Here is a 20739-nt window from a genome sequence, read left to right on the forward strand (position 1 = left end):
GTTGTCACAGCCACAGAACCTCCCCTGCCCACGCTGGCAATAGGCCCGTAATACAAGTAAAGGGCCCGATGCTGTGAGGTGCTGAGCCCCTTGTCAGCTGGGGCGCATTCGCCACTCCTGGAGCTGGCCAGAAGGAAAGCAGCGAGTCTGGAGAGGCCTGGCTCCTTTTGCTAAAGCTGGGCGTGATCTCAAGCGAGCTGAGGTGCAAACAGTGAAGCCAACAGAGCTGTGCTGTGCAGCTGCTCTGGAGTGTGGGCGCTCTGCCCGGCCTGGGGCCTCAGGGGAGGTGTCCCATTACCCCGTGACTCCCTCATCTCTGGGCTGACTCCCCTCGGCTGGGCTGGCTGCTATTGATTGCCATTCCCTGAAGCATTTCAGAGTCTGTGTGTGTGTGATGCGTGATGCGTCCTGTTGCGTTTTGGAGTTTGTGTATTTATGCTAAGAACACTGTAATAAAACTAACAGAAGTGTAGCAACATGGAGGTGCCTGACCTTTTCTGCCAGGCTTGGACAGCTCCAAGCACTGGTATCTGAGCCTCAGAACAGCTCCCTGCCCCGGGGGTGACCACTGCTTGTATGGGGTGCCCTCGCCTGCCTTTTCCACTTTCTCAGTAGTGCCAGATGTCAGCATCCCAGCACGTTGCACATGATACATTTTGAAGCAGAGGTGCGATGGGATTTTCTAAAGCACCTAAGTGATTTAGGAGCACAAGTCCCCCTGGAAGTCAACCCATGGGCTGCTCTAATTGCACCAGGGGCTGACAAGGTCCCCTCAGCCAGACACAGAATTCAGAGGCTGGAAAGTGATATAAAGCTGGAGGAGCACAGAATGTAGCCCCAGATCCTCAAAGGTATTTAGGCGCCTCATGTCCACTGAAACCTATGGGAATTAGGCACATAAATAATCTTGGAAGATCTGGACCTAAGCCACAAGCCCACTATGCCACTTACCCTCAGCCTGTACCTCAGCTTTCCTGTCTGCAAAATGGGCATCATCCTACCTGAGGTTGTGGGCCTCTGACTTCTGGCACATTGGGGGGCATGGCTTATGGCAAAAGTCTGTGCTAGGCAGAGGAGCTGCAGCTCAGAGATTACCTCATCCGCACAGGTATCAAAGGCTTTGAACAGACATAGTGACATCAGGATTGACACAACACCAGCCTCTGTAGCAGGGGCAGATCACTGACCAAAGATACTATCACACTCTCTCTGTGCTGTAATGAGAGGCAGCTGTTCTGAGAAGTGCATTATCTACCCAGAGCTGATAGGGGCTGCCCTGCCCGATTCCCTGCCAACCACTTCCTTTTCGCTAGGACCATGCTGTATGCTTCCTTGTAGAGCGAGGACACAGAGTCCCAGAACCACACCCCTCACACGTTCCAGGAATGATGCTGGATTTGTTTACGCAAGGGTGGGGGTAGCAACAACACCGAGATGCTTTAATGGTGACTGTGGGGCACAAAGTGTCCGGGAAGAAAGGTGTGTGAAGGTTGATGGGATGTTAAGTCATAGGCCAATGCCTAAAACAAGTTCATTACAGGCTGTAACAGGTAGAGCAGCTATTACTTTTTGTACGGCACTTAACGTGGCCGAGCTGGCAGCATGAATCTGGCGGGCCCCCTACAGGGAAACGCCAGTTCCTGATGGTGTGTGCACGTACGCTCACGCGTACACGGTGAGCTGTGCTGTGTGAGAGCAGAGGAGAGCCCTGCATTAAGGTTGGCTAACACTTTCCATTATAAAAACATCTTGGGATGGTTTCTCTAAAGATCTCCAGCACCTCCATGGGCTGTAGCAGGACTTGTGATCTGGCAAAGGGATAGTCCCAGGGGTCAAGGAGGAGCCCTGTCAAAATACACCGTGGGCTAGGGAAGGGGCACTGAGCTGGGACCCAGGAGCTCTCGACTTAGTCATTCTACAGACGGGGGCTAAGAATTCTGTATCCTTCCCTGTTTTCATTCAGCTGAGCCTAGACCCCACCATGCTACTACAGGCCCCCCAATGCCAGCCATTTGCCACAATGGTCTCAGCACTTCTCTTTGCCCCGGGCTAGGTTGCCTGTAAAATCGGGTCACTCCCACGCAGGTAACCCAGTGTGTCGCTGACCTCCTTTAACAGCTCATTCCCATTCAATACTAGCCAGGGCCACCTGGCAGCAGCCAACACTGAATAATCCGTGTTAACAGCCTGATGATGGTAGGGGATCAACTGACTGTTACAGGTGCACAGAACAGGAGGAGACATTTGTCTTTTTCACCCCTAGGAAATTACATCACAGGAACACAAGTGAGGTTGCAAAGCCAAGCACCTGACAGTTGGAAAATGCCAACTTTAACCTGCTTCTGCAGCCTTAATTCAGCCCCCTTATGCCTCTGCCTCTGGCCCCCCCCCCCCCCCGCCCCTTTAATCGCATGCTCTCCTTCCACAGAACCCTGCCTCACTCCCCTGGTAGTCTGCCATGCCGGAGCAGAGCTGGGCGAGGCAGGCGGGTGGGGTGCATACTGACCACGGGTGAGCAGGCGGGGTGCACACTAACTAACCAACCATGATTCCGTGGAAGAAGTTACCGATAAACCAGAGCTGCAGCCCTCGTGGCCTAGCATGAGTCGTATATTCCCTGTGCCCAAGTTCCCTTCTTTGGGGGGGGAGGAGAGGCGCGCACCAGAGCAGTGGATCCCAACCCGCGGGGTCTTTCGGAGTGGCCTGCAGCTCCCCGCCCGCAGGCTGCAGAAGGGAGCCGCTGTCTAAGTACCCAGGTGCAGTGCGTCCCCGCAGCCAAGGGGACGGGAGATCAGTGCTGCCCTCCCGCGGGCTGGGTCCCTGGGCGCTGGGGTCGCTGCTGGAGCCAGAGGGAGGGGAGCACTGATCTCCCGCCCCCCCCCGCTGCAGAAGGGGGCCGGTGACCCAGGCGGGGTGCGAGGGGGGAGCTGGCCCAGACCTGTGGCCCTTCAGGGTTGTAAAAATCATATTTGTGGCCCTGGAGCCAAAAAAGGCTGGGAACCGCTGAGCCAGCGGGTGCCTGGCTGTAAGGAGGGGCAGGCGGCAGGTCTGGGCAGGTGGCGGCCTCCCCTGCTCAGGGACACGCGGGGACTCACCCCAGCCGCCATCTGACTCGGGGGCCGGGGAGGGCAGCGCTCGGCGCGGGACTCACAAACCCTGGCCAGCGGCGCTAGGGGAGCAGCGCGGCACGCAGCCAGCGCGCCACCTGCTGGTGGAAGGCAGCCTAGCGCCGCGGCACTCGCAGCGCCCATCCAAGAGCGGCCGAGCCACAGGCGGGGGGTGGGCAGCGGGGTGGGGCCGGGCCGGGGCTGAGCAGATCGCAGCCGTGCAGCATCGGCACAGGGGGGAGCAGGGGGACAGACTGTATCACCAAGGAGACGAGTATCTCCCCTTTTCCATGACTTCCAGAGACCTCCCGGAAATGCTTCAGCCCTGGGCTTGCGGGGACATGACCCCAGCCCCCAGCCGCCGTGGGAAGGGAGGGGGGAATGACGGATCCCGGGCCCCCACAACCTCCTGAGACAGCCCCCTCCTCGCCCCCGGCTACCAGGCATCCGTCTCTCCCCCCTCCTGGCCCTGGGCAGGGAGGAGCGCCCTGTGGGCCCTGCACTTCCTGCAGTGGGGAAGGGTCGCGCCGACGCCTGTGGGCTGGGCAGGACCCCACACTTACTGGCCAGAGGGGCCCCTGTGTTCTGTGTCTTTCCCTGGGGGACAGCAAAGAGGAACTGCCCCAGTGAGTCAGAGCAGGGCTCCATCCAGTCTGGTACCTGCCCGCAGGCTGCCCCAGGGGGTGCAAGGATCTGCCCCATGGCCAATGATGCACTAACCCACCCGTGGCTAAGCCTGCTGCTCAGCTTGCAGCCTGCAGTACAGGGTTTATAGCCCTGCTACACAATCACCTAGGAAACGGCACAGGGGCTTCTTCTGATTCATAGAAATGTCTAATCCTTTTTGGGATCCTCATAAGTCCTTTGCTCAAACACATCTTGTGGCAATGAGTTCCACAGGTGAATTATGGGTGGTGTCAAAACGTGTTTCTTTTCATTTCAATAAATGTTCATCTCTCTATCTCCCCCATCCTCTCTATATAGCTGGTTCAAATTATTTTTATTGAAGCCTGGGACTTTTACAACAATGACACTTCTCACCGGAAAAAAAAAATCATGTTCATTTAAGTGTTTCATGCATTGATGAAATTTCAAAACACACCGTTTCACCAGGATTGGGCTACTGTTAGAAGAGCCGTGAAACATTCAAAATGCTTGAAACAATGGGAAAACAGAGGGGGCTCCGTGCTGTTACGCTCTGAGGGTCTGCTTCCAATGTCATGTCTCAATGTTTTGCACTGCACCAATACAGCTGCGCCACTGAAGCATGTGTGGGGAAGATGCTCTATGCCAGTGGGAGAGGACTCTGCTGCAGGCATAGAAACCCCGCCTCTGGGAGCGACAGAAGCTAGGAATGACACTGCCATAGCACCGTGGACAGGAGCGCTTATGTCAATGTAAATTCATGCTGCTCCTTGGGCAACGGTTTATTCACACCCCTCAGAGACAGAATTACATCGGCATAGGCTGTAGCGGAGATGTAGTCTGCACAGGAAAGTGGCATCTATGTAACTTCGCTTGTGTTTTTTGTTGGGTGGGTTATTTAAAGTGGTTTCGTTAAAGCGGCGTTAACCCGAAATAAGGGCATCCATGGAGCGGTGAAAAGGGGGTCATTTCAGTGGAGTTTAAATTGATTCCTAGGGCTTGTCTCCATAGCAAGTTACTGTGCGACTAGCCAGGGTTTGAATCTACAGCGCGCCAACTTGCCGTGCAGCATCTGCTCATGGGGGTGGGTGGACAACGGACATTTCGTTGGGCTGTAGCAGTGTCCACAGGGGATGTAGCTGTGCAGCAGGCTTGTGGGCTGTAGATTTATCCCGTCTCACCAGGCAGAGTATCACCCTGGAGATAAGTCCCTAATGGACTTAAGTCTGGTTTAAAGGGAGATCAGAGGGTCCACACAGACTCTGGCACGGTAACGGCACAGTACCCCCCATCCACACACGAGCGCCCTTTCTGCTCAGGTGTGTCTGCAGCAGGTATCAGGCCCAACCCCCACGGCTTCCTCCCTTCCTTCACCCTCATGGACTATTCTGGACAGTTCAGGTGGGGGGGGGGGAGCTTATCTGTCCACTTGTAGGACATTTGCCCAGTGGCCTATGCGGGGAGGGGGACTCCATCCCACCCACTACTCCAGGTCCCAGCCCAGGGACCATACAAACAGCAGCCACTGCATCCCTTTAACAACACTGCTTTCAGTTCCCTGAGCCACTTCCCTCCAGCCCCAGCCTTCACCAAAGCTTCACCCTTACTTCAGGACTCATTTAAATTCAAGCCCAGCAGCCAGCCAGGAGCAGATCCTCAGTGGCCCACTCCCTTCCAGCACTGACCTGTCCATGGTACTGCAGTTCCCTTTAGCCAGCCAAGCACACCAGCTGCACTTCTCTTGCTCTACCAGGGAACAGACTGACTGTCTCTGGCTCTGCAGCTCCTTTTATATGGCCCTCCTGAGCCCTGACTGGCTGCCTCTCCTGCAGCCACTCTAGGCTGCTTGGAGGACTCCTCTACTGGTCCTTTCCTGGGACAGGTGTGGCAGGACACTGAGGCCTTCAGCAAGCGGTCTCTGGGCCTAGTCCACCCCGCCACAGGCACTAAATCAGTTTAAAATCACACCTTAAATCAAACCAGTTAAATGAACCTTTTTCATGTAGTGAATCCCAAAATGCTTTACAATAGCAGCATGAAGGGCCCTTAACGTGACACCTACTAAGCAGGATTTAGTGTGAATGCAACTGAGACCCACATAGGCCACCTTGTTGAGGGAGATCAAAGCCCAGTAAAATGGCATTAATGGGTGACTTCCATTTTAATCTGTGTAGCTCATAGGGCTAGCTTGCCTTTATGATCTTCACTGATTTGCATTATATTCAGCAGTAATGCAAGGATCCTACAGGCCTGTATCCTATAAGATATTAGCTTCAGCAAGTTAACATAAGGCTTGAGGCCTATGAACTCTGAACAGATAAACTTTGAACAGATAAACGGCCCAACAGAAAACCCCAAGTATCAGGGAGCTGAAAATAGAGTGTTTAAGGGGAATTTCTGACCGCAGGTACAACCAACCACAAGAGTGTCCGAGACTCCAACCATAAGGATGTTATGGCAACGAACTGACATACATAACAGGTACATGAGCTATGTCTGCTGATACCTAACCATGGGAGGCCATGGTAACGAATTGACGTATACGATAATAAGTTGAGATCATTGATATACCAACCTACAGGAGAAGGACACTCCAACATTAGTAAGGTGAGCAAATACAAATAAAGAAAAAGGGGAAATCCCCTACTGAATATGCATCAAACATAGTGGCCTCAGCATATCCTATTCTAAAAGTTACATCCCAGCCTAGAGGCAGTAGGAGAAAGATGTAGTCCTTGAGAGGTGTCAGAATGATGGCCACTGGTGCTGAAGGGGAAGGTGATGGTGACGAGGAAGATGCTGGCTAACATTTCACGCTGTCCTACAAGGGATGGTGTGAGTATATGGATGGGCAGATGTACATTCTGTGGTATCTCTGTCTCCCTTACTGAGTTGGGGTGTTTGTGACTGTGCTAAACATATCAATAAACTATTTGTAAATATAGAAGAGTTCCTACAGGGTGAGTGTGGTGGCTGTTCACATCGGGTTTCCCAACTATATAATAATTTGATTAATACTGGGCCTGATTTTGGGACAAGAACTTGTCAACCCTCAACGTGATAACTGGGGATTCTTAAGTAATCAATATATAATCACTAGATCAGGCTACAGACCAACATAAGCTGGTCAAACGTCATGTGGGGATGAGGGTGAGAGAAGAGACTTGTCGATACTTTACATGAGTGTCCCTTGGAAGATCAAGTTCTACGGCGCTCAATGGGAGAGGTTAGAATCAATTCAAACCTAAGTAATGCACCAGAGATGGGTCAAGAAGTGACTATAGCTGAGCCACCAAACAAGAGTCAGTGATCTTGGTCTAATTAAGTTCTGTGTCCCTGTAGGAGGAATCTTATTAAAAAACACATCTCTGCACCGCTAATCTTTAGACAGCAGGATTCCAAAAAACCCAATACAACTCATCAAAAAGACCTAAAATACAAGGGGAGACACTCTGAATCCTAACACTTGGCATAGAGGCTCTTCACACTGGAGGACAAAATGCCAGAGAGCTGGTGCCATCTGGCTATGGGCCAACCATCCAGAGGATATCAGGCTAGGGTATTGCATGACCATCTTTGGGAAACACTGCAGAATCTCCATCTTTGAAAAGATCTTTCCACCATAAAAAGGACACTCACAACACAGACACCTCCTTCTACCTAAAAATTGCCAACCAACTCACAAAACCACGCTGGAAACCTGAAACAAATCTCCTAAAGAATCCTCAATACTAATACAATTTTAAAAACTCACAAATCCTCCCACAAGCAGAGATTTGGCCCTAAAAGACGTGCCAGAGACATATAAAGTCCCCTTGAGACTTTGCTAATACTATGGATTTGAAGTGGCAGGTGCTCAGACGCTACAGCAATGGTTGGCCAAATAAAACCCAAAGAGCGAGAGAAGTTTCAAGAGGGTATTTAAAGCAACCAGGTATCCTTTGGAAGATGGAAATCCAGCCTCAGTGAAGCCAGTAGCATCACCTTCAGCGGGTTCGCTGATTGATGGAGACTAGGCAGGTGAAGAGGGACTCCGAAGAGCAAACAGCCATGGGCACAAAAACAAATCGCAAGAAATCCTCAAAGCATCTCGGGAGCTGGAAGCCCCTGAGTGGATGAGTAGGTCTGCTGGACCCCAAGGACGCCCTGGGAGGAGAAAGATCCAGAGGGGAAGCTAAATGCATCACTCTCCAGCATGGAGGAGGTTGAGGAGATATCTACCGCAGCCCTGCTCCTCTCTGATAGTGAAGACGAGGTGCTGTCAGACTGAGGTCTCAGAGGAGGAGGTGCTGGACCCAGCTGATAAATTAAAGAACAGCCCATCACCAAGACTAGGCAGGATCCAGCTAAGAGAGAGAGCTCATTAAAATCAGCTCCTGTCTTGGAAGGCGGGAGGATCCTGCGAATTACAGCTATGGGGGACTTCTTGCAGTGCCAGGGGAGCTGTGTGACGCCATCTTTGCAAAGAGCAGCTAAATAAGCCGTGTGGCCGCAGAGTACGATCCCCCCGACGCTGGGTAGTGCTCGCGTGGCTGCCCAAGGGCGGCGTACCAGGGCTGTGCCGTTTAACACAGTCACTAATGAGCTAGGAAAGGCGGGGAGCAGTGGCAACAGCTATTTAGCTTAGGCAAGACTGAACGGGACCGCAGGAAGCCAAGGGAATGGGCAGCACAGCGGCCAGTGGAAATCAGGCTTGGCTCACGCAAGGCAGTGCACGTGAGAGCTGTCCACACACGTGGCTGGCTCCTACACAAACCACGGCCACTCAGGGGAAAGAGCTGCCCGTGGCTGGGAGCGGCTGGCTGGAAACCTCTGTGCTCGAGGCATCCGGCGCTGGCCAGTGTTGGAGGCAGGATGCTAGGCTAGATGGGCCTGTCCGGGCCAGGCCCACGTGCCTCATGCAGCTGTGCAGAGCTGAGCGGCAGGGAGGGGGGGCAGTTAATGGTGCACAGGCCATGAGAGTTCCCTCACGCAGCCCGGGCACCAGCACAGGTCTACACCTCCCCGCCGCGGCTCAGCTCCCCCAGGCAGGCAGGGAATGGCGGGCACCAAGCAGGGATTCCCTACAGCGCGGTGACTGTCACTTTGCAATGCTCGCTCTGGGGCGCCAGGAGCACGTCCTGCTCAGAGGAGCTTGCTTTGTCTCTCGGGGGTCGCTCGGCAGGCCCCTCGTCTTCCTCTTCCTTTCCCCCTTCCTCTTCCTCCCTCAGATTAAAGACAAGCTTCAGCTTCTCGGGCTGCACAGAATTCATGACGATCACACCCAGCCCCAGCAGGAAGCACAGCAGCCCTGCAACGCAACGTGGGGGGGACTAGTTACGGGATGCAGCTCTAATCCTTTCCAGCACTATGCTGACTCTCTGCCACCAGAGGGCTCCCTGCGCTTGGCTGCACTGCCTGGCCAACTACCCCGGCCCTGGCACCACGCTGCTCTGATGGCGCAGTGCAAATCAGCCCAGGATTTGGAACAGGGTGACCAGAATGGACTATGGCCTCCCAGGGCCGCTGGCCTCCCTGTTTCATGTCTCACGTGCAGGGTAACGACACGACAGGACTCTGTGCCTGGAAAGCTAACCCAGCTTGCTATGGAGAGACCTATTCACACGGGCTGGCATCCCAGCCATACGCACACAGACTGACAGCCTGGTGCCTCCTCTTCCCTCTTGCAGCTTTGCCGGTCCCTCCAAGTTCCATGCAGATTGCTACCTGATTTATACAATGCCCCCAGAACATCCTCTGCAGTATCCATCCCTTTCCTTGAGCGCCTTCACATCTTGTTTGCTTTTCAGATCCCTGCTCCTGCTGCACACTGAGCAGGACATCACTGAGCTGTCTGTGGGGAGCCCGGCCCCTTTCCTCAGTAGTTACAGATCATTTAGAACCCACTGGTGAGTCTGAATAGCTAAAACTGCTGTTTCCAATGGGCATGACATTACATTCAGCAGCACCGAATGCCAGCTGCCATCAGATCTCCCCATCACCTGGCTTGGTTAGCCCTGTCTAAAGTCCCACACCCTCTTCTCCAGTCTTGACTCTCCTAAATAGTTGTGTGTCATCTGTCTATTTTGCTACCTCACTGCTCAGTTCTTTTTCCATGTCTTTAATAAAGGTATGAAACCAGTCCCAGCTGTACTGCCCGAAGGTAAACGTTAGCTGGGCTGAATATGCCAGACCTTCTAGCCACTCGCTCATGCTGTATCGGTGAATGCCTTCCTTGAAAATATACTAACTCTCGCATGGGCATGAATTTCCAGTGCTTTTCCTCTTGCACTGTTCTCCCAACAGGGGGAGGGATTCGGGTAAACGGGATTATCCACCCTTGAGGGGAAGCAGAAATTTGCTGTCTGATTAGAAACCTCTAATTTGTCTGACCTGGCATTTAATCAGATCCAAGGCCCTAGCAGGCCCCTGGGCTTCAATGTTGTTCTGATCCATCTCTCCAGAACCACAGCCCAGGGCTTTCTCAGTCCTCGTGGCTGACATAATGCTGCATGTGGGGTATGGAAAGAACTTTCTCAAGGGGCTATTAGCAGAGGTCTTGGCAGCTTGCCCTGCTGGAATCAGGTGGAAACATTCCAGCCCATCAGTTCTCTGGGGCCAAGTGTGGCGGGCAGGGAGTTGGTGACCTTGGGTCCCACCTCTCTCCTTCTCTGTGTTTCTGCATCACACAGCAGCCCTGGAGAAAAGGAGAACCCCAGTTCACTCAGAGGAGTTGTCGACTGACCTGTTGCTAGCGTGAGCCAGAAGGATTCCCCATAGACTGTCTGCAAGGAGGCCGGACCGAACTGGATGGCGCACATGGGGGAGTTCCTCGGGATGGAGAAGAAGAGCAGCGAGCAGATCATCAGCACTGCTGTGAGCAGGATCATGTAGCCCCCGTACAGTAGGACAGGCATGGCGAAGAGCATGTTGGAAATGAGCCACGTGCAGAAAGCCAACCTGCGCGAGAACAGCGGGGCTGAAGCGAGAGGCTGCCCCCTCGCTTTTATCCTGACCGGCTCTGGGCTGCTCCCGAGACCTGCTCTCCAAACACGAGGGGGCGGCGCTCTCGTCACCCGCACCTGGTGTCGTCGTTCACGCGGGTGCAAAGTGAGGATGGTGACTGTGCAGAGCACAACGGCGGCAGGTTACGCCCGCTTTGCACTGGTATAAGTGACCGCCCAAGGTGCAGGGGCTGCAGACAGCCAGACCCACGGATCCCACAGCATCTGCTCTGACCCCAACCTCCCACCTTGCCCCAGGGGCACTTCAGGCTGAGCTCACCCTGGCGAAATGCCACTGAGTGCCAAGGATGACGTTGTTAGAGGAGCCTGGCTTGACACACCTGCCCTGGGAACTGTCTTCTCCTCAGCAACAGGGAGGACTGGGCCTGGACAGAAGATTTTGGCGATGGCGTACAGTGAGAGTTGGGCCGGGGGCTGCAGCTGGTGCTCTCCGAAGGATTCCCATCCACTGTGCAAGGCTGCTTCTGTGAGCCCAGGGGTCCCAGCAATCACAGGCCACGCGAGGACGCGCCGCTTCTCACCGAGGGGAACAGCTCCCTCTGAGGGGCCCTGGGATCCATGGGACATGCGCACGCAGAAGAATTTCCTAACTACCCAGGCCAGACTGCCTTATCAAGGGACACATTGGCCCCGCACAGTGGCCTTGCCGGGGGGGGGTGCTCTGAATATTCAGAAATGCACCTTGGGCCATGGCCTGGAATCAATAGAGCCCCTCGTTCTAAAGCAAGACGGAAACTGCAGTCTGGGAGAGGAAGCGAGAAAGAACATGGTACCCCGCTGCAGGAGGGCTTTAGGGAGGCAGAATGCAATTACCTGAGGTGGAGTTTGGCTGGGATGGAGGCTAACATCCCTAGTTCTGCAAAAATGCCATGTGACCTTTACTGACCCTGGGTGGCCTGTGCCGTGGCTGTGTCTCCTCTGGGAGTGGTACCTCCGCCAATCCCCTGTGTGATGCATTGAATCGTCACTGACTGAGGAGGAAGAGCACCAGCTACAGAACCACCAAGGCCAAGTTCTGGAGCATGTAGCAGGGGTTCCTGCCATCCAAGGCCTGGCCTTGCTTAGCTTCTGAGGTAGCATGGCAGCAGGCCAGGAGCCCAGCTAAGTGAACCTTAGCGCATCATTAAGAGCGTCTCAATGACTCTGCAGACAGCTCATCACGGGGATGATCTGTCAGCTGCTATTCGAGCCTTGGACAGTCATTTCCTAAGGACGGTTTATGGACAGTGAAATCAGTCCTGTTATGATGCTACACTGAGCCACGCTGTGCATCTTAGGAAGCCACTGCAGCTCTCTGACCTTCCACCAGAGAGGAGCCCCTCCCCTCCCGGCCGGTTCTCCAAGGTGTGGCGTCTCGCTGGGCCTTACCATAGAGTGATGGAGGTGTAGTGGCCGGAGATCCTGTACTGGCTGTACATGCCACAAGGGCTGTGCCGGCTGAACTTCTCTGCCACATACAGGATGGGGCTGGGCAGCCCCTTGGCCAGGCCCTCGGCATAGATTTGGGCGTAGTCTGCTCCCAAGTGCCAGGCAAAGTGCTCGTTGTAGTTGATGGTTTCGTTGATTTGATTCACTGGGTTCCCTGCAGGAAAGAGGAACTTTTCTGTTCAGCGGCAGATCAAGGAGACCGAGAAGATGGGGAAGGGGAGCTGGGAGCCTGGGAATAGCTGGTCATTCACCAAGGGCAAGGGGCTATTGCTGAGTTCACTGCCCCTCCGTCCTGCCAACCCCATTGTCTCCCCATCCCTCGCTCTTGACTGGAAGACAGGACTCACCGAGGAGTGTGACGTTGATCCCCTCCAGGCCGATGTGCAGGCCAACGTCTGCGTTCACCACGGCGCGGCTGAAGGATTTGTAGGGGGTGTTCGCTGTCACCCGGCCGGTCTCCCAGTCCCTGGAGAAGTTAACACCTGTGAAGGCGGCTGTGATTAGACGTGGCCTCTGTGCTCTTGGACCAGCCATTGACTGTGTACAAATAGCTAATGGCAATCTCCTCGTCCCCCCGGCAGCAGCCAAGCGCTGTACATGATGGGGTGCGCATGGATATCACTCTCACGTGGGGCTGCCTTCTAACTTCCCCACGTAGCCCCCAGCGGCGGGCAGGCAGGAACAGCCCTCCAGCTGGACATGGTCCACAGCACGACTGCAGGGGCAGCACGGGGCAGCCCCACGTCAGAGGGATTCCCCATGAGCCTGTCCAGCTTGGCCGCCCGGAAAACGCAGCGCGTTCTGCCTGCCCCGGCCTCAGCACAGAGAGCCTCCAGTCTCGGCTGAAGACGCGCCATCCGTGGTGGCGCCTGGTGAGGGAAGCGGCTTCACTCAGGGCAAAGGCGCCTGGTCCCCCCCCCCCTCAGCACAGAGCAGGCCGGGTGCAGCCTGGGGGTAGCTAGGCTGGGGGAGGGCACTGGGCTGTGTGTGGGCATGGGGGGAGGGGGCTGCTTGTAGGGGCAGTGGAATTTGAGGGGAGGGTTTTTGTATGGGGCACTGGAATCTGAGGGGAACAGGGCTTCGGGTGAGCACGTGCAAAAGCCAGCTGGCCTCTGTAGTGCCCGTGAGCCCCAGAGCATTGCTGGGCAGCCTGAATGACACATGCCCGACCCCAGCTCACCTGTGGGCTGGATTTCACTTTCCGGCCCCCGTGTGAATAACCTGTTCCACAAGGCAGGGCAAAGGAGCCTGTCGGCCCCATGCAGGGGGGTGAGTGCTGGCAACCACCCCGTGAAGGGTTGATTTACTTTGCGAGGTACAGTACACAGCTCTGCGACAGTGCCCTGTTCCCTGCTCCCAACTTTGGCGCACGTAGGATCAAATCCTGCGCGCCCGGCCCCGGGACTAAACATTAAAGACAGTGGTAGAAACTTCCAGAAGTTTTGGGGCAGGCCTTGTTTCTGGGTGTCCAACTTCAGCCCACTCAAAAGGGCTGGCATTCCAGAGGTTGCTGGGCACCTGTCCTCTGCAAATCAACTCCGTCTCTCTTGTGTCACGCAGGGCATGCATTGTTACTAGTCACATCAGAAAATCTAGCCCTACTTTTATTTGTTTAATTGGTCGGAGTGACTGTTTGCAATCAAAATAACTGCCTTCTTCACTGGAGGGAGATGGCCTCTGCTGAAGAGAGGGGCCTTTAGATCTTAATGTTTCATTCAAAATTAAAATAAATGCTATCCTTAACAAGCATTCACTAAAACTTCCTTTGCTCAAACAAGCTCTTGTGGATGGCTTTCCTGACAGTTACACCCTTGATGTTTCTCGCTCTCTTCCTGTGATGATATTCCAAACTGCTTGAATAAAGACACTGGATTTACAATAATCTATAATCCATTAACTTCTCGTTTTTGTCTTATGACTGCAGAGGTGTTAGCTGACCACTTCACCTTGAATTGTGTCTTACAAAATGTGTTAACTACTTATGCTAAACACTCGGTTTCACCTTGTTTTTAGCTGTGACACGCTGAGACCCTTTCCCAGGCCTGAAGAAGAGCTCTGTGTAGCTAGCTCAAAAGCTTGTCTCTCTCACCAACAGAAGCTGGTCTAATAAACTTGGACCACCCACCTTGTCTTGCTGCTGATCAGTCAGAATTACAGAAGAAGCCAGATGCGCTGTATTCTACCTCCAGTCTTAAAGATCACTACATATTTTTAAAAGCATGCTATTAAAATCCCCACTTTTAAAGTGTATGTCTCTCAAAGGGAACTTATATATGCTTCACATTTGGAAAGGTGGCTTGTTTGAAAGAGATATAGAAATATACTGAAATACGGCTCTAAGATGGTTATAAAACTGCACTCACTAAGCTTCTTTGGTACAATGATAATTCTTCGTTATATGAAAGTGCCATGTTTAACACTGTTATTGCATGGGGGAGTGATGCAGGGAAAGCTAGCTTGCTTGGTAAACTGGGCACAAGCAAACAATATGCATTTGAGTATGGCTAAATGTAAATGTATACATCTAGGAACAAAGAATGCCAGCCTTACATACAAGATGGGGGGGGGGTGTCTATCCCAGGAAGCAGTGACTCTGAAACAGATTTGGGGGTCATGAAGGATAATCAGCAAAACATGAGCTGTCAGTGTGATGCTGTGGCCAAAAGAGCCAATGGGATCCTGGGATGCATGAACAGGGGACTCTAGTAGGAACAGAAAGGTAATTTTCCATCTACATTTGGAAATGGTGCATCTGGCTGCTGGAATATTGTATCCAGTTCTGGTGCCCACACTTCAAGAAGGATGTTGATAAATTAGAGAGGGTTCAGAGAACTGCCACAAGAATGATTAAAGGATTAGAAAGCCTGTCTTATAATGATAGACTCCAAGAGCCCAATCTATTTATTTTATCAAAGAGAAGGCTAAGGGGTAACTTGATTACAGTTTATAAGTATTTACACAAGGAACAAATATTTAATAATCGGCTCTTCAACTGAGCAGAGAAAGGTCTAACACGCTCCAGTGGCTGGAAATTGAAGCTAGACAAGTTCAGACTGGAAAGAAGGTGTACATTTTTAATGGTGAGAGTAATTAATCATTACAACAAGTTACTCAGGTTGTGGTGGATTGTCCGTCACTGACGGTTTTAAAATCAAGATGGGATGTTTATCTAAAACAGCGGTTCCCAACCTTTTTGGCTCGAGGGCCACAAATATAATTTTTACAACCCTGAAGGACCACCGGACTCTGCCAGCAGCACCCGCGTCCCCCCTCACCTCTCCCCCCACTGCAGCCAGAGGGAAGGAGTTCAGTGAGGAGGATCTCCCATCCCTCTGGCTGCAGCGGGGAAACTGTGCGCTCCACCTGGGTCCCTAGGCAGTGACTCCCTTCTGCAGCCTGGGGGACAGGAGATCAGTGCTCCCCTCCCTCTGGCTCCAGCAGGGACCCCAACGCCTAGGGACCCAGGCAGAGCACTTTGCTGTGCTCCCTGCTGCAGTTAGAGAGCTGCAGCAAGGAGCCTGCACCGGCAACGCACCAGCGGGAGGGGAGCTGCGGGTCACCCTGAAAGACCCCATGGGCCACTATTGTCCCATGGGCCGCGGGTTGGGCACCGCTGATCTAAAAGGTCTGCACTGGGAATTATTTGGGGGACATTCTATGGCTTGTGTTTTACAGGAGGTCAGACTAGAAGACAGTGGTCCCTTCTGGCCTTAAAATCTGTGAATCTACTAAATCCATTAAATTGTCAGAGAGCAAATCAAAAGTTCAGAAGTGACTTTAAGCTGGATGTACAAAGCAGGGCCCTGCACTGCCTTACAGTATTCATTAGACGTCCTCTGTTGCAATTGTATTCTTTGCTTTCTCAGAGGAAGGCAAAATGGTGATACCTAAATGTCAAGAAATGCTTTAGAAATGGCAGCATCAGAGGTCAATAACTCACCCTTTGGGGGGCAAACATGAAGATATGGGATTGGGTCCTGCTTCTAACACAAACAAAAGGGGGAGAGTCTGTATAAGGAAGAGCAGTAGATGTGCTGTCTGATAGCTTTTGTTTAAAGCTATCTCTACTATTCCAAACACTACCTACAATATTTTATACTATTTACAGTATGTTCTTTTGGGTGCATTAAATGGTTGTTTTACTAAGAGAGTGTCTGGTTTTCTTTGTTTGAAACTGACTGGGAATTGTTAGTATCCATTTATCAGGGCTTTACATACACTAGCCCGGCAGGTTAACTCTGTGCAATGTTTTTCCAAAAAGGCAGAACTTTGGCCTGTGCTTCAGCAAAGAGGTAAGCTGAGATACGGGAGGAAGGGGAGTATCTATTTATGCTGAATATTGCCTGAGTATCCCCCCGTCCCCACGTTACGCTCACACCCATTGCAGAAATACCCATCCTGTACCATGGCTCCAACATCTCCACTCACTGAATGTCAGAGGCCTCTCCTCTGAGAGCTGCCAATTCCCTGCTGCTGCTAGGCTGATGGTACTGTGCTACTGGAAAACCAGGGCATTGCAGTCCTGCATTCCTACTGAGCACCAAGGGAAAGGGCTGGATGGACAGCCGGAGGGACTGAAATGCCCTCGGTATCCACAGATCAGACTCCACATAGACAGTGGCAGCCGTGCCTCCTTCCACAACCCTCGCCCCACAACTCTGCCCGGGAAAGAGGGCGTTTAGGAGGAGGCAGTAGTTCATGGCACACCTATTCAGCCCAGGCCTCTCTGCCGAGATGCAACAAAGGGTCCAGCCGAGGGTCTAATGCTTGGGATGCAGACACATTCACGACGAGGGCCACCCAGCAGACGGCAGTGGGGGCTTTGTGTCAGTGCCCTGGAGGTGACCCCTGCCTCTTACTATCAGTCCCCAGAGGATTGCTGCCTGAATGACTTGTTGCAAATAATTTATCCTACCTGGGTCAGCCATTCCTCTGCTCGCTAATTGTTCTGCTGGAGCCAACGCCCCAGAACATTAGTCAAAAATGGAAACGCATCTTCTCCTTCTTTCCCCATGGAGTATTCGATGGCACCCTCCCCCCCGCCTTCCCTGCTCTTCATGAACCTTTGCTCTTCCTCCCCTCTCTACGAGGCAGTTTTCTAGCTATTTCCCAGCCTCCCTGCCTGACGGGGCAAACGACTATGGGGAACCCGGAACGTGGCAGCAAATACTCACTGAGAATCACTGCTCCAATGAAAAGGCTGGTGACCACTCGCAGGAGCCAGAAGAACCTCTGTGAGGAGGACAAGACAGATCAGGATCTAGCCATGCGCCCCTCTCCGGGCTGTGAACTCAACCGGGGTAAGCGGTACATGAGGCCAGAACCGGAGAAGTTCTGTTTAGCTCATGGTTCCCACAGGCCAGGGCTGGCCAGAAATTTCTGATCCAGACATTTTTCCCCTTCAGGAAATGGCTTCATTTAAATCACAGCTTTCTGCAGGAAAAGCTCGAATTCAGAGGGATTTTCCATTGGGACAATCGAAACAAACGCGTTCAGTTAGACATGTCAATCCGAAACGAATCGCCACATTTTAGAATTTGCCCCTCTTCTGAGTGTGGTGACCAGAGAGCAAGTGAGAAAAATCAAGACTTTTTTTCAGGGTTGGGAGCGGGGAATAGTTGTATTTATAAGACAAAGCCCCTAATATCAGAAGGTCCTGACAATATCAGGATGTCTGGTCAGGTCCTTGAGCCACCGGGATGCTGCATATATAAAGCAGCAGATATAAAATGGATATAAACTGGCCATCAGGAAGTTTAGACTTGAAATTAGATGCAGGTTTCTAACCATCAGAGGTGTGAAGTTCTGGAACAGCCTTCCAAGGGGAGCAGTGGGGGCAAAAACCCAGCTGGCTTCAAAACTGAGCTTGATAAGTTTATGGAGGGGATGGTACGATGGGACAGCCTAGTCTGGCAATTGACTGATCTTTGACTACTGGTGGTAGATATGCCAATGGCCTGTGAAGGGGTGTTACATGGGGTGGGTTCTGAGTTACTACAGAGAATTCTTTCCAGCATGTGAGTCTTGCCCACATGCTCAGGGTTTAACTGATCACCATATCTGAGGTTGGGAAGGAATTTTTCCCCAGGGCAGATTGGCAAAAGCTCTGGGGTTTTTTCACCTTCCTCTGTAGCATAGGGCACGGCTCACTTGCTGGTGGATTTTCTGTACCTAAAGTCTTTAAATCATGATTTGAGGACTTCAATAGCTCAGTCATAGGTCAGGGGTCTATTACAGGAGTAGGTGGGTGAAGTTCTGTGGCCTGCGTTGTGCAGGCAGGCAGAGTAGATGATCACATTGGTCCCTTCTGACCTTACAGTCTATGAGTCTATGAGCAGCAGAGTCTGAAACAAACTGAGATGGGCAGGAAACTGCAACTCTCATGAGACACTGCGGCGCTTCCCCACAGGGAAAAGCTGCTGAAGATGCTGCCGATTTCACCCTGATCTGCCGCTCACCTGCACACGCTGGCACGTTAGAAAGGCAGGTGCAAGCTCCTTGGGACACCAGCAGACACAGGGCTGCTCAGGCGGGGGAGGTGGCTGCTGTCCCAGGCACATTCAGGGGATGATTTGCCTCCCAGACAGCCCAGCTTTGGAAGTTTAACGACACCAGGGAGCCGCAGGGACCCAGCCGCACCGGGGCCCAGGCAGCCAACCCAGTGGCAGGGCTCCGGGGAAGAACCCGTCACGTCCACCCCCCTGCTGCCGGGTGGCCTGGGGGCATCTGTCCTCATCACTCCCAGCTGCACTTATAGCAGGGGGTGAGGGGAGGGGGGAGAGCAGAAAACAGGCTCACAGACCCCCCACCCCCCGCGGGGCACTGTCACTGCCTCTGATAGGGAGGGGGCACAAATGCAAGCATTGGCCCCCTGGGCATGGTAGACCCATGGTACGCCACTGCACTTCAGGGTGCTCGAGCCCGGCAGTGGGTCCAGACCTCCACGAGATGGGGGCCAGACATGGAGTTCACAGCCAGCGCCAGGACTCTAGACAATTAAATGTCCCAGGCCCTACCCACAAAAGCAGGCTTCTGACCCAGTGGCCTCGCCCAGGCTGGCCCCCTCCGTGCTGCCGACTTGGTTCCTAGGGGAGTGACATGTCCGCCTGGTGTCTCATACACACTGAGCATGTCTCTGTCTCTCCAGGGGTGGGGGAGGAAAGGGCCCACCACCTACTCTGCACTTCAGTGGGTTATTCTAGTGGCCCGATTGCTGCTCACTCAACCCGCAGCCCCCCACGCGCCTCCCCAGCACGTGAGTTCAATAGCCTCTGCTCCTGGAGGGTTTCCCCCATCGAGAGACAGAGTATCAGCTGTTCTGTGCCATCATGGCCATTCAGTCTGTGCCAGACACCCGGGGGGGAGGGGGGTCTCAGGGCACCAGCCAGGAGGAGATGGGCCAGCTCCCCTCGCTTTTAGCCTAGGCTTGGCAGCTGTGTGTCCCCCACCCCCTCACTGGCCCCCTGCCCTTACCCCTTTGCCCCGGATTCCTGGCAGGATGAGAATGAACGTGGCCAGGATGGTGAGGAACACGGAGATGATCACGGCCCAGGTTGCGTTAAAGGGGAAGGACGTCCTGGTGTTCGGGTAGAAAGGGAAGGAGCCATCGAACAAGGTCATTGCAATGCCTGGGCGAGGCAGGAGATCTACAGACACAACACGCACAGCGAGTGAAACGAACGCTTCCGGCTATTCCTCCCCGCGCAGCTGGGGCACATCCCCACCTGTCCTCCTCTCTGGGGAAAAGAGGAAACACACCCACTGTCCCGGCTCTGAGCCCTCACACAGCACAGCCTGGGCCCATCACACCCAACTGGGTTGCTGGAGTGTGGCGGGAAAGCTCCAGCCCCACCCACACCTGAGCAGTGCTTTCCCACCGCTGCAGTTACCCATGCTCGCTCCACGCCCCGGCGCAGGGCAGGAAGCACCTAACTATGGGAGGGGACAGGCTGGCTGGCTTTGGCGCAGATGCTCTGGCTGCTTCATGGGCCAGTTTCTCAGGACAACTCAGCATCGTGGGCTGGGAATATGGGCATGGGGCTCTACTGAAAATCTGGCCCAGGTGTGGGCATCGAGCATGCTAGAAATCTGCCCACCCTCCAGGCCGCCGATTTACAGCTGACAGACAGTGAGTCACCATGAGTCACAGATGGAGGTGCCTCCAGTCAATAAAGGGAAACTAATAAGTCATGAGAACAAATACTTCATGGCTGCCCCCCTCCCTCACTATGCCTGCCCTGAACCCCAAGGACTTGGCGCTACGCTGCAGAACTCCCTCACAGCCTCTTCGCACGTCTGAACCATCTACTGCCTCCTCCGCAGGGAAATCGGCTCACCTGGCATGCACTGGCAAAGGAGGCTGGGGCCTTGTGCAGGGCGGGCACACGCAGGGGAGAGGCAAGTGTACTTCACTGGGGTCTGGAGCAGTGCCAGGGCAAATGCCCTGCCTGGCTCAGCCATGAGCACAAAGGGGCTGGGGAGGGGGGGAACACAGGGCTCTCAGAGCTACGGGCAGTTCAGAGAAAGGACACGGGGAGCTACTGAGGGCGCCTCCA

The 20739-nt window shown here is 53.6% G+C and overlaps 2 protein-coding genes across 2 annotated transcripts in view; both read right to left on the minus strand.

The window, feature by feature from the left end:
* DUOX2 (dual oxidase 2) overlaps positions 1 to 5489 on the minus strand; it is a 59075-nt gene extending 53586 nt beyond the window's left edge. The window contains exon 1 of the mRNA XM_067556036.1: positions 5438 to 5489. The gene's annotated coding sequence lies outside the window, so the exon portion shown is untranslated. The remainder of the gene's footprint in view (positions 1 to 5437) is intronic.
* A 3301-nt stretch (positions 5490 to 8790) lies between these two features.
* Positions 8791 to 19804, minus strand: DUOXA1 (dual oxidase maturation factor 1). Its single transcript, XM_067556035.1, has 6 exons — positions 19658 to 19804; positions 17359 to 17416; positions 12532 to 12666; positions 12125 to 12338; positions 10477 to 10691; positions 8791 to 9042 (listed from the first exon to the last, which is right to left on the minus strand). Exons 1-6 carry the CDS (start codon positions 19802 to 19804, stop codon positions 8816 to 8818), a joined length of 996 nt encoding a protein of 331 aa, XP_067412136.1. The 3' UTR covers positions 8791 to 8815.
* Positions 19805 to 20739: the final 935 nt, after the last annotated feature.

This window comes from Emydura macquarii, unplaced genomic scaffold, assembly GCF_026122565.2.
Source record: "Emydura macquarii macquarii isolate MOO-44397 ecotype Brisbane River unplaced genomic scaffold, CSIRO-AGI_Emac_v2 contig_1644, whole genome shotgun sequence".
Lineage (NCBI taxonomy): Eukaryota > Metazoa > Chordata > Testudines > Chelidae > Emydura > Emydura macquarii.

What these genes read in the sequence shown, in the direction of transcription:
- DUOXA1 (XM_067556035.1), bottom strand. Translation starts at nt 19,804, where the DNA reads ATGACCTTGTTCGATGGCTCCTTCCCTTTCTACCCGAACACCAGGACG. An exon ending in CAGGAATCCGGGGCAAAGGG is followed by an intron (nt 17,417 to 19,657) that starts GTAAGGGCAGGG and finishes TCCTCCTCACAG; the next exon opens with AGGTTCTTCTGGCTCCTGCG. An exon ending in TACACCTCCATCACTCTATG is followed by an intron (nt 10,692 to 12,124) that starts GTAAGGCCCAGC and finishes GTTCTCGCGCAG; the next exon opens with GTTGGCTTTCTGCACGTGGC.